Raw genomic sequence first — 16,571 nt, forward strand, 5'->3', positions numbered from 1 at the left:
TGTTATTTCTTCCTAGGTATGTAAGTAAATTACTCTTCCTGCGGTTATGATAAATTACCTTATCTGTAAAATGAGAATAACTATATCTCACAGAGTTTTCAGTAGAACTAAATGAAATAGACACATCTAAATTGCTTAGTATGTGCTTGGTACTTAACTATTAACATTTTAAAATTGTCTTTTTATTTATTTATTTAGAGGCAAGGTCTTGCTCTCTTGCCCAGGCTGTAATGTAGTGGCATGATCATGGCTTACTGCAGCCTCGACCTCCTGGGCTCAATCTCCCTGCTTCAGCCTTCCAAGCAGCTGGGACTACAAGCATGCCATGCCATGCTGGGCTAATTTTTGTTTGTTTGTTTGTTTTGAGACGGAGTTTCCCTTTTGTTGCCCAGGCTGGAGTGCAATGGTACGATCTCAGCTCACTGCAACCTCTGCCTCCCGGGTTCAAGTGATTCTCCTGCTTCAGCCTCCTTAGCAGCTGGGATTGCAGGCATGAGCCACCATGCCATGCTGAGCTAATTTTTAAAGAAATTTTTTGTAGAGACGGGGTCTCACTTTGTTGTCAGGCTGGTCTTAAACTCCTGACCTCAAGGGATCTTGCTGTCTTAGCCTCCCAAAGTGGTGGGATTACAAGCGTGAGCCACTGCACCTGGCCAACATTTTTAATGTGTCAGATTTGGCTGGGTTTAAAGTGTGCTAGCACACCTGCCCTCACTGCATTGAGTGTGCCTGTGGGAACTGTCCAGCCAGGTGGGCAAGGGGAATGCCAAGGGCTGGGGCACACCTGGTGCCACTTAGATGCCAAGGCCCGTGTGAGGGTAGAGGAGGCATCTCTGGGGTCTGGGCACCTGTTATTGGAGTCCCTTCTCCCCGCTTCCCAGCAGCCGCCTCCTCAGTAGGTGCACCTCTGGCCTGGCTCAGGACATTGCAAAGGAAGGATCAGTGCAAATTAGCACCTGACCATGTGAGCACGTGCGTGTGTTGGTGGGAGCGAGATGACTGTGTTTGAGGTTGTGTCTGGTTGGATGTTGGCCCCTTAACAGAAGCAAAGAAGTTTGGAGGAGGAAGTCATTTAGGAGAAAAGGTGAGAAAGCCATTGTGCCCTTGTCACCTTTGACATGTCCCAGAGCAAACCTGAGAAGAATTTGGGATGTACCTCAAGTACAGATGGGGACAGGGGAAGGAGCAAGGACTTGGAATCCTTTCCACAGAGTGGGAGTGGAGACCATGGGGCTGCTGAGATTTAAATGGGGAAGATGAATGTTAGTGACTCTGGTCCTTAGCCAGCGTGAGACCCTAACTAACCCCTCCACCCACCTGCCCCCTGCACGACCACCCAGTGTGCTTTCTCCTCATGTCAGTATCATCAGTATTGTTTGGGGCAGGACAGGTACACATGATCCCCACCTGGCAGTGCTGTTTAAAACAGGGGTCGTGTAGAAGGCAGGGACTGTGTCTTACCCATCGTGCTTACAAAGATTGGCTACTGGAACAGCTTTTTGAGAAGGGCCTGGGGAAATGCTTCGTAATGTGAAGCACTACAGACTTTCAGAGTAAGAGGTGGTATTATTAAAAAGGATTGGATACATTCATGGGCCAATGATCTACAGACCATGATTAGGGAAACTGAGGCAAGTTTGAGCTCTTGCCATAATGGCACAGATTAGCTTTCCTCTTTTTTTTTTTTTTTTGAGACAGAGTCTTGCTCTGTCACCCAGGCTGGAGTACAATGGCACAATCTCGGCTCACTGCAACCTCCGCCTTCTGGGTTCAAACGATTCTCCTGCTTCAGCCTCCTGAGCAGTTGGGATTACAGGAACCCGCCACCATGCCCAGCTAATTTTTGTATTTTTAGCAGAGACAGGGTTTCACCATGTTGACCAGGCTGGTCTTGAACTCCTTACTTCAAGTGATCCACCTGCCTCGGCCTCCCAGATTATCTTTTCATGTAGGATTTTTCTCCTCTATTTTTCCTGTAGCAGTTTGATAATAGCACTAATGATCCTGTTACTTTTGTCCTTAAAGTTGCATTTATAAAGGGTTTCATCCTTTTTTCCTTTTCAGACTCTAAAATGCATGCATTGAGCTTGACTGAAATATGAAAGTGCAGTTCCCAGAACGATTTGCTCAGGGAAAGTTGTGCTGCAGCCCTCGACTCCAGTAGAACTTCTAAGACTCTCTCACTTGTTTTTGCCCCATTTCCCATCCAGATTTGGAACTTGGCTTCAAACAAACTCACATTTTTGAACTCCTATAAAATGAAGATGTCGGTGGTCCTGGGAATTGTCCAGATGGTTTTTGGTGTCATCCTCAGCCTTTTCAATCACATGTAAGTTTCCTGATGGACCCTCTGCCTGCTCTGTCTGATCACACTGATGATGAGTGGTGACAGAGCCACTGGTTTGGGACCTGCATCTCTCTGTACAAGTTTTCTTCCTATGCGGGGTACTTCCCTGGGCATCTTGGTTTGAGCCATGACAAGCTGGTTGGCTGGAAATGGCAGCACCTCCATTTCTCCTAAGCAGAGTCTCTCCGAGGTAAGTGCTCCTCTGGCCACAGAAATATTTGAGGGTTCAAAAAAAGACTGGAGGCCAGGCACAGTGTCTCACACCTGTAATCCCAGCACTTTGGAAGGCCGACAGAGGGATCGCCTGAGGTCAGGAGTTCAAGACCAGCCTAGACAACATGGTGAAACCTTGTCTCTACTAAAAATACAAAAATTAGCCAGGTGTGGTGGTGGGCACCTGTAATCCCAGCTACTTGGGAGGCTGAGGCAGGAGAATCCCTTGGACCTGGAGACAGAGGTTGCAGTGAGCCGAGATCACATCACTGCCCTCCAGTCTGGGTGACAGAGCGAGACTCCATCTCAAAAAAACAAAAACAAAAACAAAACAAAAACCATTCTCAACTTGTAGGCTGTACAGAATCAGATGATAGGCTCGACTGGCCTGTGGGCCACACTTTGCCGACCCCTATCTTAGAGCGTTCTTAGGAAAAAGCTTCCAAGTCCCCATTATGTATCCTCTTGCCTTTGAATGTGCAACTGCGAGCTAGGTCCGCGTGCGAAGCTGTGGTCGGATCACCACCCTCTCTGTGTGGGCATGACCTTTGCTTTGATGTCACTTCTAGACTGTGGTTCTCTCTGACTCTTTTGTGCAAAAGCACTTTCCAGTATTTCCTTCTTATTTTCTTTTCTATGCATCCATACAGGATTGCTTTTTGCTGGGGGATGTGGGGTGCTGTTGTTTGCCAGTAGTGTGAAAAAAAAAAGATAGAACATTTTGTGCTTTTGTGCTTTGAGAGAATAATTAAGTCCTAATGTTCCCTTGATGTTCTATCTTGTATATTTGTGTGTTTTCCACCCCCAGATACTTCAGAAGAACTCTCAACATCATTCTGCAATTTATCCCTGAGATGATTTTTATCCTGTGTCTGTTTGGATACCTGGTTTTCATGATCATTTTCAAGTGGTGCTGCTTTGACGTCCATGTATCTCAGCATGCCCCCAGCATCCTCATCCACTTCATCAACATGTTTCTGTTTAACTACAGTGACTCTTCCAATGCACCCCTCTACAAACATCAGGTATTTCTGCTTTTTAAAAATTCTTCTTTTATTTACTTGATTATGTCAAATTTCTTTCCTACTCTTTTTTTTTTTTTTTTTTTTTTTTTTTGAGACAGAGTCTTGCTCTTTCACCCAGGCTGGAGTGCAGTGGCACAATCTTGACTCACTGCAACCTCTGCTTCCTGGGTTAAAATGATTTTCCTGCCTCAGCCTTCTGAGTAGCTGGGACTATAGGTGCACACCACCACGCCTGGCTAATTTTTGTGTTTTTAGTAGAGACAGGGTTTCACCATGTTGGCCAAGCTGCTGTTGAACTCCTGACCTTAAGTGATCCACTTGCCTTGGCTTCCCAAAATGCTGGGATTACAGGTGTGAGCCACAGCACCTGGCCTCTCTCCTACTCTTGAGTGTTGCCAAAAGTAGTTATTTATAAAACTGAGCCATCTTGGCATCCAGTGGAGGCTGTTACATCCTTTACATTTCAAAAGGGTCTTATTAAATGAAGGTGCAAGCACCGAGGGCTATGGTGTGGCTGCAGCCATTCTTGTTGGGTAATACATGAGAGGGATAATTGGAGAGGGGTTGAAGATTGTCTTGTACATTGGCTATGAAGCGGGAAAAAAAATAACCCTTCAAATTGATAGGCTTGCAATGGTAGAATGTTCTCTATGGCACCTTAATATTTAATAATCTTTTATTCAAAGAGTGCACTCTGGCTAAATTAACAAGAATAATAATTGAAAAAGAATCAAGAAGAGAACGCCCTGTATTCACATGGGTAGATGGTTTCTGGAAAACCATGAATCAAGCTCATGCTCTTCTGTGAGCTTCCAAAGCTGGCGGGAGCTGCTGTTTTGCATTTGTTGCTCCTCTTCCAGAGACTGTTCATCCCAACCATTGCACTTTATTGCCACTCTGATTTCTTCCATTTCTTTTCGCCTCATTACCAACTTAATATTTAATTAATTAATTAATTAATTAATGTATTTATTTTTGGAGATGGAGTCCCACTCTGTCACCCAGGCTGGAGTGCAGGGGCACGGTCTTGGCTCACTGTGACCTCCGCCTCCTGGGTTCAAGTGATTCTTCTGCCTCAGCCTCCCAGGTAGCTGGGATTATAGGCGCCCACCACCAGGCCCGGCTAATTTTTGCATTAGAGACAGGGTTTTACCATGTTGGCCAGCTGGTCTTGAACTCCTGACCACAGGTAATCCACCCACCTCAGCCTCCCAAAGTGCTGAGATTACAGGTATCAGCCACCACGACTGGCCAATATTTTATTTTTAAAAGGTATACAAATCCTGTTGGAGCTGGATATAAAAATAACTCTGAGTAATTCTTTGATAACACACATAACAGTAGCTTTTTCTCCTTGGCTTCTCCCAGTGATTAACCTGATCATATTATCTGAGGGTAGATTTTCACTATAAAAGGCCCATTTCTATAGGTCCTGATTCCTCTGGATGAAGCCCTGTGACTAGTTCCAGAAGACCAGCCGCCTTCAGTGCAAAGGTTGTCTGTCGGCGATTGCGCCCATCAGATGCCTAGTCAATGTCATGTTTCTACGGCCACGCCCCTTCTCATGAGTTCGATTACTAGTTGTGTCCTCTTTCCCTACCCAAGCATTGATAAGAAAAAGAAAAGGCTCGGCGCAGTGGCTCACGCCTGTAATCCCAGCACTTTGGGAGGCCAGGGCAGGCAGATCACCTGAGGTCAGGAGTTCGAGACCAGCCCGTCCAACATGGTGAAACCCTGTCTCTACTAAAAATACAAAAAATTAGCTGGGCGTGGTGGCGGGTGCCTATAATCCTAGCTACTTAGGAGGCTGAGACAGGAGAATCACTTGAACCCAGGAGGCACGAGGTCACGCCACTGCATTCCAGCCTGGGCAACAGAGCGAGACTCCATCTCAAAAAAATAGTGGAGTGAGGGTGGAAGATGGAACATATAAAGTGTTCCCTCTATTTTTTTTTTTTTTTTTTTTTTTTTGAGACGGAGTCTCGCTGTGTCGCCCAGGCTGGAGTGCAGTGGTGCGATCTCGGCTCACTGCAAGCTCCGCCTCCTGGGTTCCCGCCATTCTCCCGCCTCAGCCTCCGAGTAGCTGTGACTACAGGCGCCCGCCACCACGCCCGGCTAGTTTTTTGTATTTTTAGTAGAGACGGGGTTTCACCGTGTTAGCCAGGAGGGTCTCGATCTCCTGACCTCGTGATCCACCCGCCTCGGCCTCCCAAAGTGCTGGGATTACGGGCTTGAGCCACCGCGCCCGGCCGTGTTCCCTCTATTATCAGGGTGAATCTTGTTACAATTGAGAGAATAAATTGTCTCCTGGCATTTACTGTGGCCTTGGTCGGAATGCTTGGAGAAAGGTGAAAGCTCAAGATATGTTTTTCTGTTTCCTTCGAGCCCCGTGCTCTCAATCCTTCTCAGTAGCCCTGACTGAGCCTTCTGAGGCTGGCTGGTTCTTTTGACCATAGCAGCTATGAGTCACTCCTCTAAACTGGTCGCTGGGGTGTGCATAAGAAAGGAGGCAAGGGTGTGAGGACGTGAAAGGTGATCTGGAGCGGGAAGATAACAGGGACTCCTCCAGGGTTTCAGCAGAGGCCTGAAGACCGCGGCTGCCTCACTCCAAAGGGAAGGCGAGAGAGACCGAGAGTGAGTTCAAAGTGGGTAACCCACAGCCTGTTGAGTAACTCGCCCACATTGAAGGGATGAAAGTCAGGTAGCGATGGTGAGGAAGTCTTTTTTCTTTTTTAAGAGATAGGAGCAAGAGAGCTCAGATAATTATCTAGGACTCCAAATATAAAATTACCGGTTGAATAATATTTATGACTTAAAGTGACCCAAGGACTTTTGAGTACCACCGAGTGACTGGTGACGTCATGAGACCTGCCGTAGTTTTCATCAGACCCAGGTAAAAACGACCCCCATGGGACGGAGTTGAAGACAAGGGGTGCCCTTGTAATGTTTCATGTGTACTTCTTGTTTAAAAGACTGGTTACAGAGGCCGGGCGCGGTGGCTCAAGCCTGTAATCCCAGCACTTTGGGAGGCCGAGACGGGCGGATCACGAGGTCAGGAGATCGAGACCATCCTGGCTAACACGGTGAAACCCCGTCTCTACTAAAAAAATACAAAAATCTAGCCGGGCGAGGTGGCGGGCGCCTGTAGTCCCAGCTACTCCGGAGGCTGAGGCAGGAGAATGGCGTAAACCCGGGAGGCGGAGCTTGCAGTGAGATGAGATCCGGCCACTGCACTCCAGCCTGGGCGACAGAGCGAGACTCTGTCTCAAAAAAAAAAAAAAAAAAAAAAAAAAAAAAAAAAAAAAGACTGGTTACATCTGGTACAAGGGGCTACTCAGAGAATGAGGACTACAGAGAGTTTCCAGTGTCTACCCTGTGTCGAACATTTGGATACACTGGAGAGATATTTCTCTATCTGCAAGGGGAATATTCCAGATGTGAAGGTCAATGGATTCATTGAAATGCTTTAGATCTCTCAAAAGAAAGTGCTAGTGAGATGGCCCATAGTGGTCATTTTCATCATGTAAAGTGTGCTGTTCTGTCATGTGAAAATGATGAGATCTCGCCATTTTGGTCTTGCAGCAAGAAGTCCAAAGTTTCTTTGTGGTTATGGCTTTGATCTCTGTGCCGTGGATGCTTCTGATTAAGCCGTTTATTCTTAGAGCCAGTCATCGGAAATCCCAGGTAAGGGCTGTTTGTTTCAGTTCACCTTACTTTGCATAGGAATGTGGGTTTCTGGAAAGATAAATCTTGGGTTTAGAGAGAATCGTCCTGGGCTGCCAGGGCCAGAAGAATGGTGCTGAGGAACTGACCCGCCCTGAGTATGTTTCGTTCTATGGAGCTAGACTTTTCCACTGGGCCGTCTTATTTCCAGCAAGACGCTCGATTAAGGGCAAGCGTGTTTAAAGCTTATGTCTTGCCTGGGCATGGTGGCCCACACCTGTAATCCTAGCACTTTGGGAGGCTGAGGTGGGTGGATCACCTGAGGTCATGAGTTTGAGACCAGCTTGGCCAACATGGTGAAACCCTGTCTCTACTAAAAATACAAAAATTAGCCAGGTGTGGTGGTGGGTGCCTGTAATCCCAACTGCTTGGGAAGCTGAGGCAGGAGAATCTTTTGAACCCAGGGTTGGCGGGGGAGATTGTAGTGAGCCAAGATCACACCACTTCACTCTAGCCTGGGCGAAAGGGCGAAACACCGTCTCAAAAATAAAATACAATAAAATAAACCTTATGTCTTGCAGACTTTGTTCAGGGTGTATGTGTGCTGAGTCTAGTGGTAGTTAATGATTTATAAGGGTCTGAATGTGGTTGTTTTATTAGTTATAAATAATATTTTATTATAATTTTACTTTTAAAACAAATATTAAAAGCTTTTGTGTGAGACTTTACTGTATTATGTTACAGATTGTGTCAGGGAATTAGAAGAATAAACAAATTCAATTAGGTCAGTTTTTGTTTGTTTGTGATTTTTCCCCTATTGCCAAATACCAGGTTCAGCCCACTTTCTCTTTTTGTCTAAACTGCCCGTGAGCCTCAGATGTACTCAGGGGTGAAGCAGAGTTTAATATCAGCCTAAACCAAATAGGATTTAGGAAGATTAACCTTCCAGAGGACATCAGCGTCTAGCTGTGACACACAGATGGTTTGAGATGGTCGTTCTCTGCTTTCCTCTATTAGTGCAAAAGATTAAGCAGAATGTACTGAGACCATGTATGTTTTAAATGGTTGTAGATGTGTTCAGATTAAATTCTCTTTCTCTGAGATCTTTGTTGGATATTGACCTGGACGTGCAGCAGAGTCAGGGACCTAGACATGACGAGACTTGGGTTCAGGAAGTTTGTCCCTATGTGACGCTCTGCTTCTCTGTCACCTGCCTCTCCTCCCACTGTCTCCTTATTTCCTGCCAGTCTGAACTCGTTCCAAAGCTTAGCTGAAATGTAATCTATATGAGATATGCATAAAGAGGAAGACAAAGCAAGGAAGTCTTGGTTATTGTTTGGTTAATTGGTAGGAGAGCAAAGTGGTTAAGGGTTGTTGAGGTGGGTGCTTGTCCAGACAGGTGACCAGGTATTTCAAAGAGGGTGGCAAATACCTGTTTGGAGAAGGAGATGCAAGTTTTGTTTTTTTTCTAGAGATCAGGTCTCGCGCTGTCTCTGAGGCCAGAGTACAGTGGCTATTCACAGGCACAATCATAGCTCACTGCAGCCTCTGATTCCTGGGCTCAAGCCATCCTCCTGTGTCAGCCTCCCAAGTAACAGGCATGCCACCCTGCCTGGCTCAGCTTTTTTTTTTTTTGAGATGGGCTCTCACTATGCTGCCCAGGCTGCTGTCAAACTCATGGCCTCAAGTGATTGTATTTTTTTTTTCTAGGAACTAAATCTGTCCATAAGCCAAGAGCCAGGTTACTGTAGGCTCTCCTGAGTTCCAAGACTGTAAAATAATAGCTTGTCTTGCTCTTCGCACCGCACAAGCTCTTTAAACAGTTGCTGATCTCAAAGTGGTAGATTTCTCCTTTGCGCCACCAGTTGACTTAAACAGAGGGAAGGAGGGAGAGAGAGTTTTCCTCGTCTGCCTTCATGGATGATAGCTCTGAAAGTGACTGTTAACGGGAGCTCCTGAAGACGGCATGGAGGCCTATTCCCTTGGCCCTTGGGATGCACGGCTGTTGGTTGTTTCCTCCAGCGGCTACTTAGGGTCCTTTACATGTTAGAAACATTACCACCTCCATTCAAGAGATGGTCCTATAATGGCGTTATTTGCCCCCTCTCCACCTCTCTTTCATGAAATTTTACAGACCTAATACATAGAGATAAACAATTTGTTCTGACGGACTTCAGGTAATATGAACAGGGGTCCTGTCTATTAGCCTCTCCTACAACCTGGGTCACTGCAGAATGTGGCCTGGGAACCTCTCCACTAGAGGGCCGCCTGTGGCATGGCCCTGATGACACGCCCAGTGGGCAGCCAGTGCGTACACATCTCCTTCTGAGAGCGCTTGTGGCCAGTCACCAGGCCCCCCACGTTCTGTTTCCCCTTCCGACTTGCTGCTGTGAACCCAGGTCCCCCCATACTCCCACATCTCAGGTCATAGTGAAATAACCGTGTGTTTCTATTTAAAATCTTCATCTCGACATGTGTGCTTTTTATGGTAAATGTTACTGAAACATATAACATACAGAGACGTGCATGAATAACGAGGCACCAATCCGTGAAGTTTCACAATATGAACACGTTCATGTCACCCGCACTCAAATCGAGAAACTGGTCATCCTTAGAACCTGAGAATCCTGACTGGGCGCGGTGGCTCATGCCTGTAATCCCAGCACTCTGGGAGGCCGAGGCAGGTGGATTGCCTGAGGTCAGGAGTTTGAGACCAGCCTGGCCAACATGGTAAAACCCCGTCTCTACTAAAAATACAAAAATTAGCCAGGCATGGTGGTGGGTGCCTTATAATCCCAGCTACTCAGGAGGCTGAAACAAGAGAATCGCTTGAACCTGAGAGGTGGAGATGGCAGTAAGCTGAGATCGCCGCCATTGCATTCCAGCCTAGGTGACAAGAGCGAGACTCCATCTCAAAACAAAAAACAAAAAACAAAAAAAAGTTCTTTGTGCCTCCTTCCTGTCACTCTTACCCCAAGAGCAAACATTGTGGTGACCTCCAGGACTGTCAGTTCATTTTGCCTGTTCTTGAACTTTATTTAAATGAAATCATCCAGAATGTCTTCTTTGGGATCTGTCTTCTCTCATCCAACACTGCCGTGTTAGTAATTACAAATGGTGATACTATAAACATCCTTGTATATATCTTTTGGCACATGGGTTTTAATTTTTTTTTATTTTATGTATGTATTTTTAGATAGGGTCTTGCTCTATTGCCCAGATTGGAGTGCAGTGGTGGGATCATAGCTGACTCATCTCCTGGGCTCAAGTAATCCTCCCACCTCAGCCTCCTGAGTAGCTGGGATTGCAAGCCCGCACCACCATGCCCAGCTATTTTTAAAATTTCTTTTGGTAGAGGTGAGATCTTGCTACATTGCCTAGGCTGGTCTGCCTTTGCCTCCCAAAGTGCTGGGATTGTAAGTGTGAGCCACTGTGCCCAGCCACATGTGTTTTTAGAAAGTTGCCAGTAGCTAATTTAACAATGATTGCTGTATGTTTTATTTCATACGCCACCCAGCTTAAGCATTGTGAGATTTTAGTAAGAGAACTGCAACTAAGTATCTGGAAGGAAGATAGTCACTAGGATTCACAAGTCCAATATCACACTTCTACAACATTATTCATGTTCATTTTAACTAATTCAAGAATAATGAGCAGGCCCGGCACAGTGGCTCAAGCCTGTAATCCCAGCACTTTGGGAGGCCGAGACGGGTGGATCACGAGGTCAGGAGATCGAGACCATCCTGGCTAACACGGTGAACCCCCATCTCTACTAAAAAAATACAAAAAAGTAGCCGGGCGAGGTGGCGGGCGCCTGTAGTCCCAGCTACTCGGGAGGCTGAGCCAGGAGAATGGCGTAAAACCGGGAGGCGGAGCTTGCAGTGAGCTGAGATCTGGCCACTGCACTCCAGCCTGGGCGACAGAGCGAGACTCCGTCTCAAAAAAAAAGAATAATGAGCAGAAAATGGTTGAGTTTAGGGTTGGAAATGGAGAAACCATAATATATTTCTCCTTTGATGTTTTCTTCTATAAGTTGAAGGAGAGAGAAAATAGGATTTTGAGATGACAATTATAAAGTTAACTTGAGCCACATCCCTCATGGGATAAAGAACCACAAGGTCTTGGGGAAAGGCCAACCTAGAAGCTGGCTCTCGGCACCTGGTACCCTGGACTCCTGTCCAGATGGATCTGAGCCCACTTCTGGGTCCTGCAGGGGTCTTGTTCCTCAGTCTCCTGAGGGCACACCAGGCCACTGGCATGGCCACCACGAGTCCCTGGGTGGCCAAGGGGCAGCTGTCTGTGGGGAAGGCAGGTGGAACTTAGACATTTTGGGTCAGGGTGTTTGTGTGCACATACAAGGCCCTCATGATATAGGATGAAGCCAGAGGTGAAAAAAAGAGGGCTCCCTGGTCCAGGGCCAGCTCCCACGCTGCTATGGCATGGCTTGAATTCTGAATTTCAACATGGCCTTCCCAGTTTTTACAAAGATTTATTTTTTAAGCTAGGAGACGAGAACCCCTAGACACACACACTTTCTTATTTTTTTGAGGCGGAGTCTTGCTTGGTTACCCAGGCTGGAGTGCAGTGGCGCAAATACTGCTCACTTCAGTTCAACATCCCAGGCTCAAGAGATCCTGCTGCCCTAGCCTCCTATGTAGTTGGGACAGGTGCACCCTCAGCTAGGCTAATTTTTTTTTTTTTTTTTTTGAGAGATGGGATCTCACTTTGTTGCCCAGGCTGATCTTGAACTCCTAGGCTCAAGCATGGAACCTATTTTATTTAGGAATTTGTTGGCTTGATGTATAACTTTTACGTATTTCAACATATGGCATGTGAACTACCGTCTTTACTCTTGCCCAGAGCCCTGCAAATGTTAAGTGCAGACCTGCTAAAGAAAGGAGGGCCCTGGCCGGGTGCAATGGCTCACGCCTGTAATCCTAGCACTTTGGGAGGCCGAGGCAGGTGGATCACCTGAATTCAGGAGTTCGAGATCAGCCTGGCCAACGTGGCAAAACCCTGTCTCTATTAAAAATACAAAAATTAGCCGGGCGTGGTGGCAGGTGCCTATAATCCTGGGTACTCAGGAGGACTGAGGCTGGAGAATCTCTTGAATTCCGGGGATGGAGGTTGCAGTGAACCAAGATCATACCACTTCACTCCAGCCTGGGCAAAAGAGCAAAATTCCTTCGAAAAAAAAAGAGAGAGAGAGAAAGAAAGAGTCCAGATACATTGATGCCTAATTTATAATACCCCTCCCATGAAGAAGAAAGAAAGAAAGAGAGAGAGAGAGAGAGAGAGAGAGAGAGAGAGAGAGAGAGAAAGAAAGAAAGAAAGAAAGAAAGAAAGAAAGAAAGAAAGAAAGAAAGAAAGAAAGAAAGGAAGAAAGAGAAAGAAAGAATCCAGATACGTTGATGCCTAATTACAATACCCCTCCCATGAAATCATTCTAGAAAAATTTTGGACATGGGACATTAAGCTTCATGGTGACTTGAAAGAAATATGCCATTCAAACTTAGGGGTAAAACCAGACCAAGTTGCATGGTGACTATGCCTAGATTTTTTTTCCATGAGTTTTTCCTAAGCTATTTTTATAGTTAATTTCACAAGGCTACATGGAAGGTACAACTGATGATTTATGACCGTGTGTATTTCTTTTAACAATGGAAAGGCACTTTTGCACTTGCATTGCTTTACTGTCGAGACTGCATAATTTGGCACATTCTGGAGCATTGTGGAGAAAAAGCACATGCACTGGAGTCAGGCACTGGGTTTGAATCATGGCTCTGCCACTTACCCGCCTTGCCAGCTGTATGATCTTGGGCATCTTTCTTTCTTTCTTTCCTTCCTTCCTTCCTTCCTTCCTTCCTTCCTTCCTTCCTTCCTTCCTTCCTTCCTTCCTTCCTTCCTTCCTTCCTTCCTTCCTTCCTTCTTTCTTTCTTTCTCTCTCTCTCTCTCCTTCCTTCCTTCCTTCCTTCCTTCCTTCCTTCCTTCCTTCCTTCCTTCCTTTCTTCCTTTTTTTTTTTTTTTTGACAGAGACTCACTCTGTCCCCTAGGCTGGAGTGCAGTGGTGCAATCTTGACTCACTGCAACTTCTGCCTCCTGGCTTCAAGCGATTCTCCTTCCTCAGCCTCCCGAGTAGCTGGGATTACAGGCATGTGCTACCATGCCCAACTAATTTTTGTATTTTTATAGAGATGGGATCTCTCTATGTTGCCCAGGCTGATCTTGAACTCTTGGCCTCAGGCGATCCTCTCACCTTGGCCTCCCACGGCACTGGGGTTATAGGCATGAGCCACTGTGCCTGGCCTTTAAGTTTTTTTTTTTTTTGAAATGGAGTCTCGCTCTGTTGCCTAGGCTGGAGTGCAGTGGCGTGATCTCGGCTCACTGCAGCCTCCACCTCCTGAGTTCCAGTGATTCTCCTGCCTCAGCCTCCCGGGTAGCTGGGATTACAGGCACGCACCACCATGCCCAGCTATTTTTTGTATTTTTAGTAGAGACGGGGTTTCACTATGTTGGCCAGGCTCATCTTGAACTCCTGACCTCAGGTGATCCACCCACCTCAACCTCCCAAAGTGCTAGGATTATAGGCATGAGCCACTGTGCCTGGCCTAATTTTTGTATTTTTAGTAGAGACGGGGTTTCAGCATGTTGGCCACGCTGGTCTTGGACTCCTGACCTCAAGTGATCCGCCCGCCTCAGCCTCCATAAGTGCTGAGATTACAGGCGTGAGCCACCGTGCCCAGCCGGGCACATTTCTATTTTTTTTTTGAGACAGAGTCTCACTCTGTCGCCCAGGCTGGAGTGCAGTGATGCAATCTTGGCTCACTGCAACCTCCACTTCCCAGGCACATTTCTTAACCTTTCTGTGCTGCAGCTTACTTCTCTAGAAAATAGGGTGATAATTGTGCTTATATAAAATGGTTGTTGTGAGGGCTTAGTGAGATAGTGTAATGTTTAGAACAATGTCTGGTACATACATAGTGTTTGAGGAGAGCCTTTATTTATATTTATATATGTTAGAATTCTTAGGGTGAGTTGAGTGCATTCCTCATTTCCCTGCTTGTCCGCTGCAGGCATCCAGGATCCAAGAAGATGCCACCGAAAACATTGAAGGTGACAGCTCCAGCCCTTCCAGCGGTTCTGGCCAGAGGACTTCTGCCCACGGGGCTCAGGACGACCATGGGGAAGAGGTATCTGGGACAAGAGCCCCTGAGGAAGACTCCCCAGTTTATACAGATTCTAGATTGGACACAGGCAGTAGAGCTGGGCGGGTCTGGAGGGCCCCACGGCGCAGTAGCCCTGCCACTGCTGAGTCCTGGGAGGCTGTGAAGGTCTCAGGGAAGGGGACGCACTAGCTAGTCTAAGAGGATCAGAACAGCTATTTATCAACCAATCTGGGCACATTTTAATATTTTAGTCCAAGTACTGCTGCATCTGTATGTGTCAGGTGACTATCAGCCTCCGTCTAGTAACATAGAAGGTCCTGCGTGTCACTGAGGCCTCCTTGGCTCAACACCACACCCCTATAATCTCTCTTTTTTGTTTGGTTTTGAGATCGAGTCTAACTCTGTTGCCCAGGCTGGAATGAGCCAGTCTCAGCTCGCTGCAACCTCCGCCTCCCAGGCTCAAGTGATTCTCCTGCCTCAGCCTCCCTAATAGCTGGGATTACAGGCACCTGCCATTGCACCTGGTTAATTTTTGTATTTTTAGTAGAGATGGGGTTTCACCATGTTGGCCAGGCTGATCTTGAACTCCTGACCTCAGGTGATCTGCCTGCCTCGGCCTTCCAAAGTGCTGGGATTACAGTGTGAGCCACTATGCCTGGCCCCCTGTGATCTCTTTATAATGTTATCTGCCTCTCACGTGAATTCGTATATTGTTTTGTTCCCTCATCCCTCCCGGCTTCTGCTTGTGCAAGGACAGCCACTGCCCCTCAGGAGCCCAGGGCACATCCTTCCAGATGAAGGCAGCTGTCTGTTCCATGTGTTGACCGAAGTCAGCCACATTTGTGAATCCCAGGCTGGAGGCTTTAACCAGAGCTCTGTTCTAATTTGGGAGTGGGGACTAGGTTCCCATGAGGGCCACAGGTGCTATAAATAGCTCCATTTGTGGTATTAATTACTTATTTTAAAAAGTTTTCTCTAGATAGCCATGTGTGGTGGCTCATGCCTGTAATCCCAGCATTTTGGGAGGCCAAGGTGGGCGGATCACTTGAGGTTAGGAGTTCAAGACCAGCCTGGTCAACATGTTGAAACCCTGTCTCTACTAAAAATACAAAAATTAGCCAGGCATGGTGGTGGGCACCTGTAATCCCAGCTACTGGGGAGGCTGAGGCAGGAGAATCACTTGAACCTGAGAGGCAGAGGTTGCAGTGAGCTGAGATCGTGCCACTGCACTCCAGCCTAGGCGACAGAGAGACTCTGTCTGAAAAAATATGCATATATATCTTGATTAATTAGAATTAATGAAAAATCTCGATCATGAAAATTCTTTCCAAGAAAATTCCAGGTACAGAGTGATCCACAGTAGTGGCTGTTGACATTACCAAGTCTGTCAGACCTGCTGGAATGTTTTAGAATCCAACCCACGCATCTTCTGACTCCTCAAGTCCTGGCCTGTCCAGGGCAACCTCCCTCATCTCTTCTCCTCCTACCCTTAATCTATATCCAGACAATTTCCACCTGCCACTTCCAACGTGAACAGGTTGCCCGTGCTTGGGCAACTTCAGTCTCCATTCATGGACCTCTTTCTCCCAGGTCTAATCATGCATGGGTCTCCCGTCTCCAGGCAAATGTGTGCCTCCTCCTGTTTCTCTTTCAAGTTCCTTTCTTGCTTCTCTCCACACCAGGGTTAGCCAAACTCAAGGTTAGGGGTGCAGTCTTTTTTTTGGTATTTTTGTAGAGATGGGGTTTCACCCTGTTGGCCAGGCTGGCCTTTAACTCCTGACCTCAGGTGATCTGCCCATCTCGGCCTCCCAAAGTGCTGGGATTACAAGTGTGAGCCACCATACCTGTCCACTTACCGCTTTTGTAGCAAAAGAATTCAGACCAGAAAGGCAGAGAGGATAGGGCAGTATCTGGGACAGTGAGTTCCAAATGAGGAGCTGTGTCCTTGGAGGCACATTGATGTGTGGCAAGATGTGCAGAGAATGGCCAGCCCAGGCCGGTCACCCAAGCGTCAGTGTCCAAAGTTTTACTGGAGTTTCCTTATGCAGGCAGGATTGATTAATTGAGTGACTGATGATTGATTGATGGGTACAGCTCCAGCAGTTGCTGCACTCAGTCCCCAGCTCTCTCCCACCTTTCAGATCAGTCCCAACTGTC

At 46.8% G+C, this 16,571-nt stretch overlaps 1 protein-coding gene across 2 annotated transcripts in view; it reads left to right on the forward strand.

Moving 5' to 3' along the window:
* The window catches only part of ATP6V0A4 (ATPase H+ transporting V0 subunit a4), a 68,038-nt gene that overhangs the window by 37,816 nt on the left and 13,651 nt on the right, over positions 1–16,571 (forward strand). For both annotated transcript variants that reach the window (XM_010356306.1, XM_010356307.1), the window contains exons 15-18: positions 2,211–2,329; positions 3,369–3,585; positions 7,168–7,269; positions 14,322–14,438. In XM_010356306.1, the coding sequence (XP_010354608.1) occupies positions 2,211–2,329; positions 3,369–3,585; positions 7,168–7,269; positions 14,322–14,438 (555 nt within the window). The remainder of the gene's footprint in view (positions 1–2,210; positions 2,330–3,368; positions 3,586–7,167; positions 7,270–14,321; positions 14,439–16,571) is intronic.

The sequence above is a fragment of the Rhinopithecus roxellana genome, chromosome 6, assembly GCF_007565055.1.
Source record: "Rhinopithecus roxellana isolate Shanxi Qingling chromosome 6, ASM756505v1, whole genome shotgun sequence".
Taxonomy (NCBI): Eukaryota; Metazoa; Chordata; class Mammalia; order Primates; family Cercopithecidae; genus Rhinopithecus; species Rhinopithecus roxellana.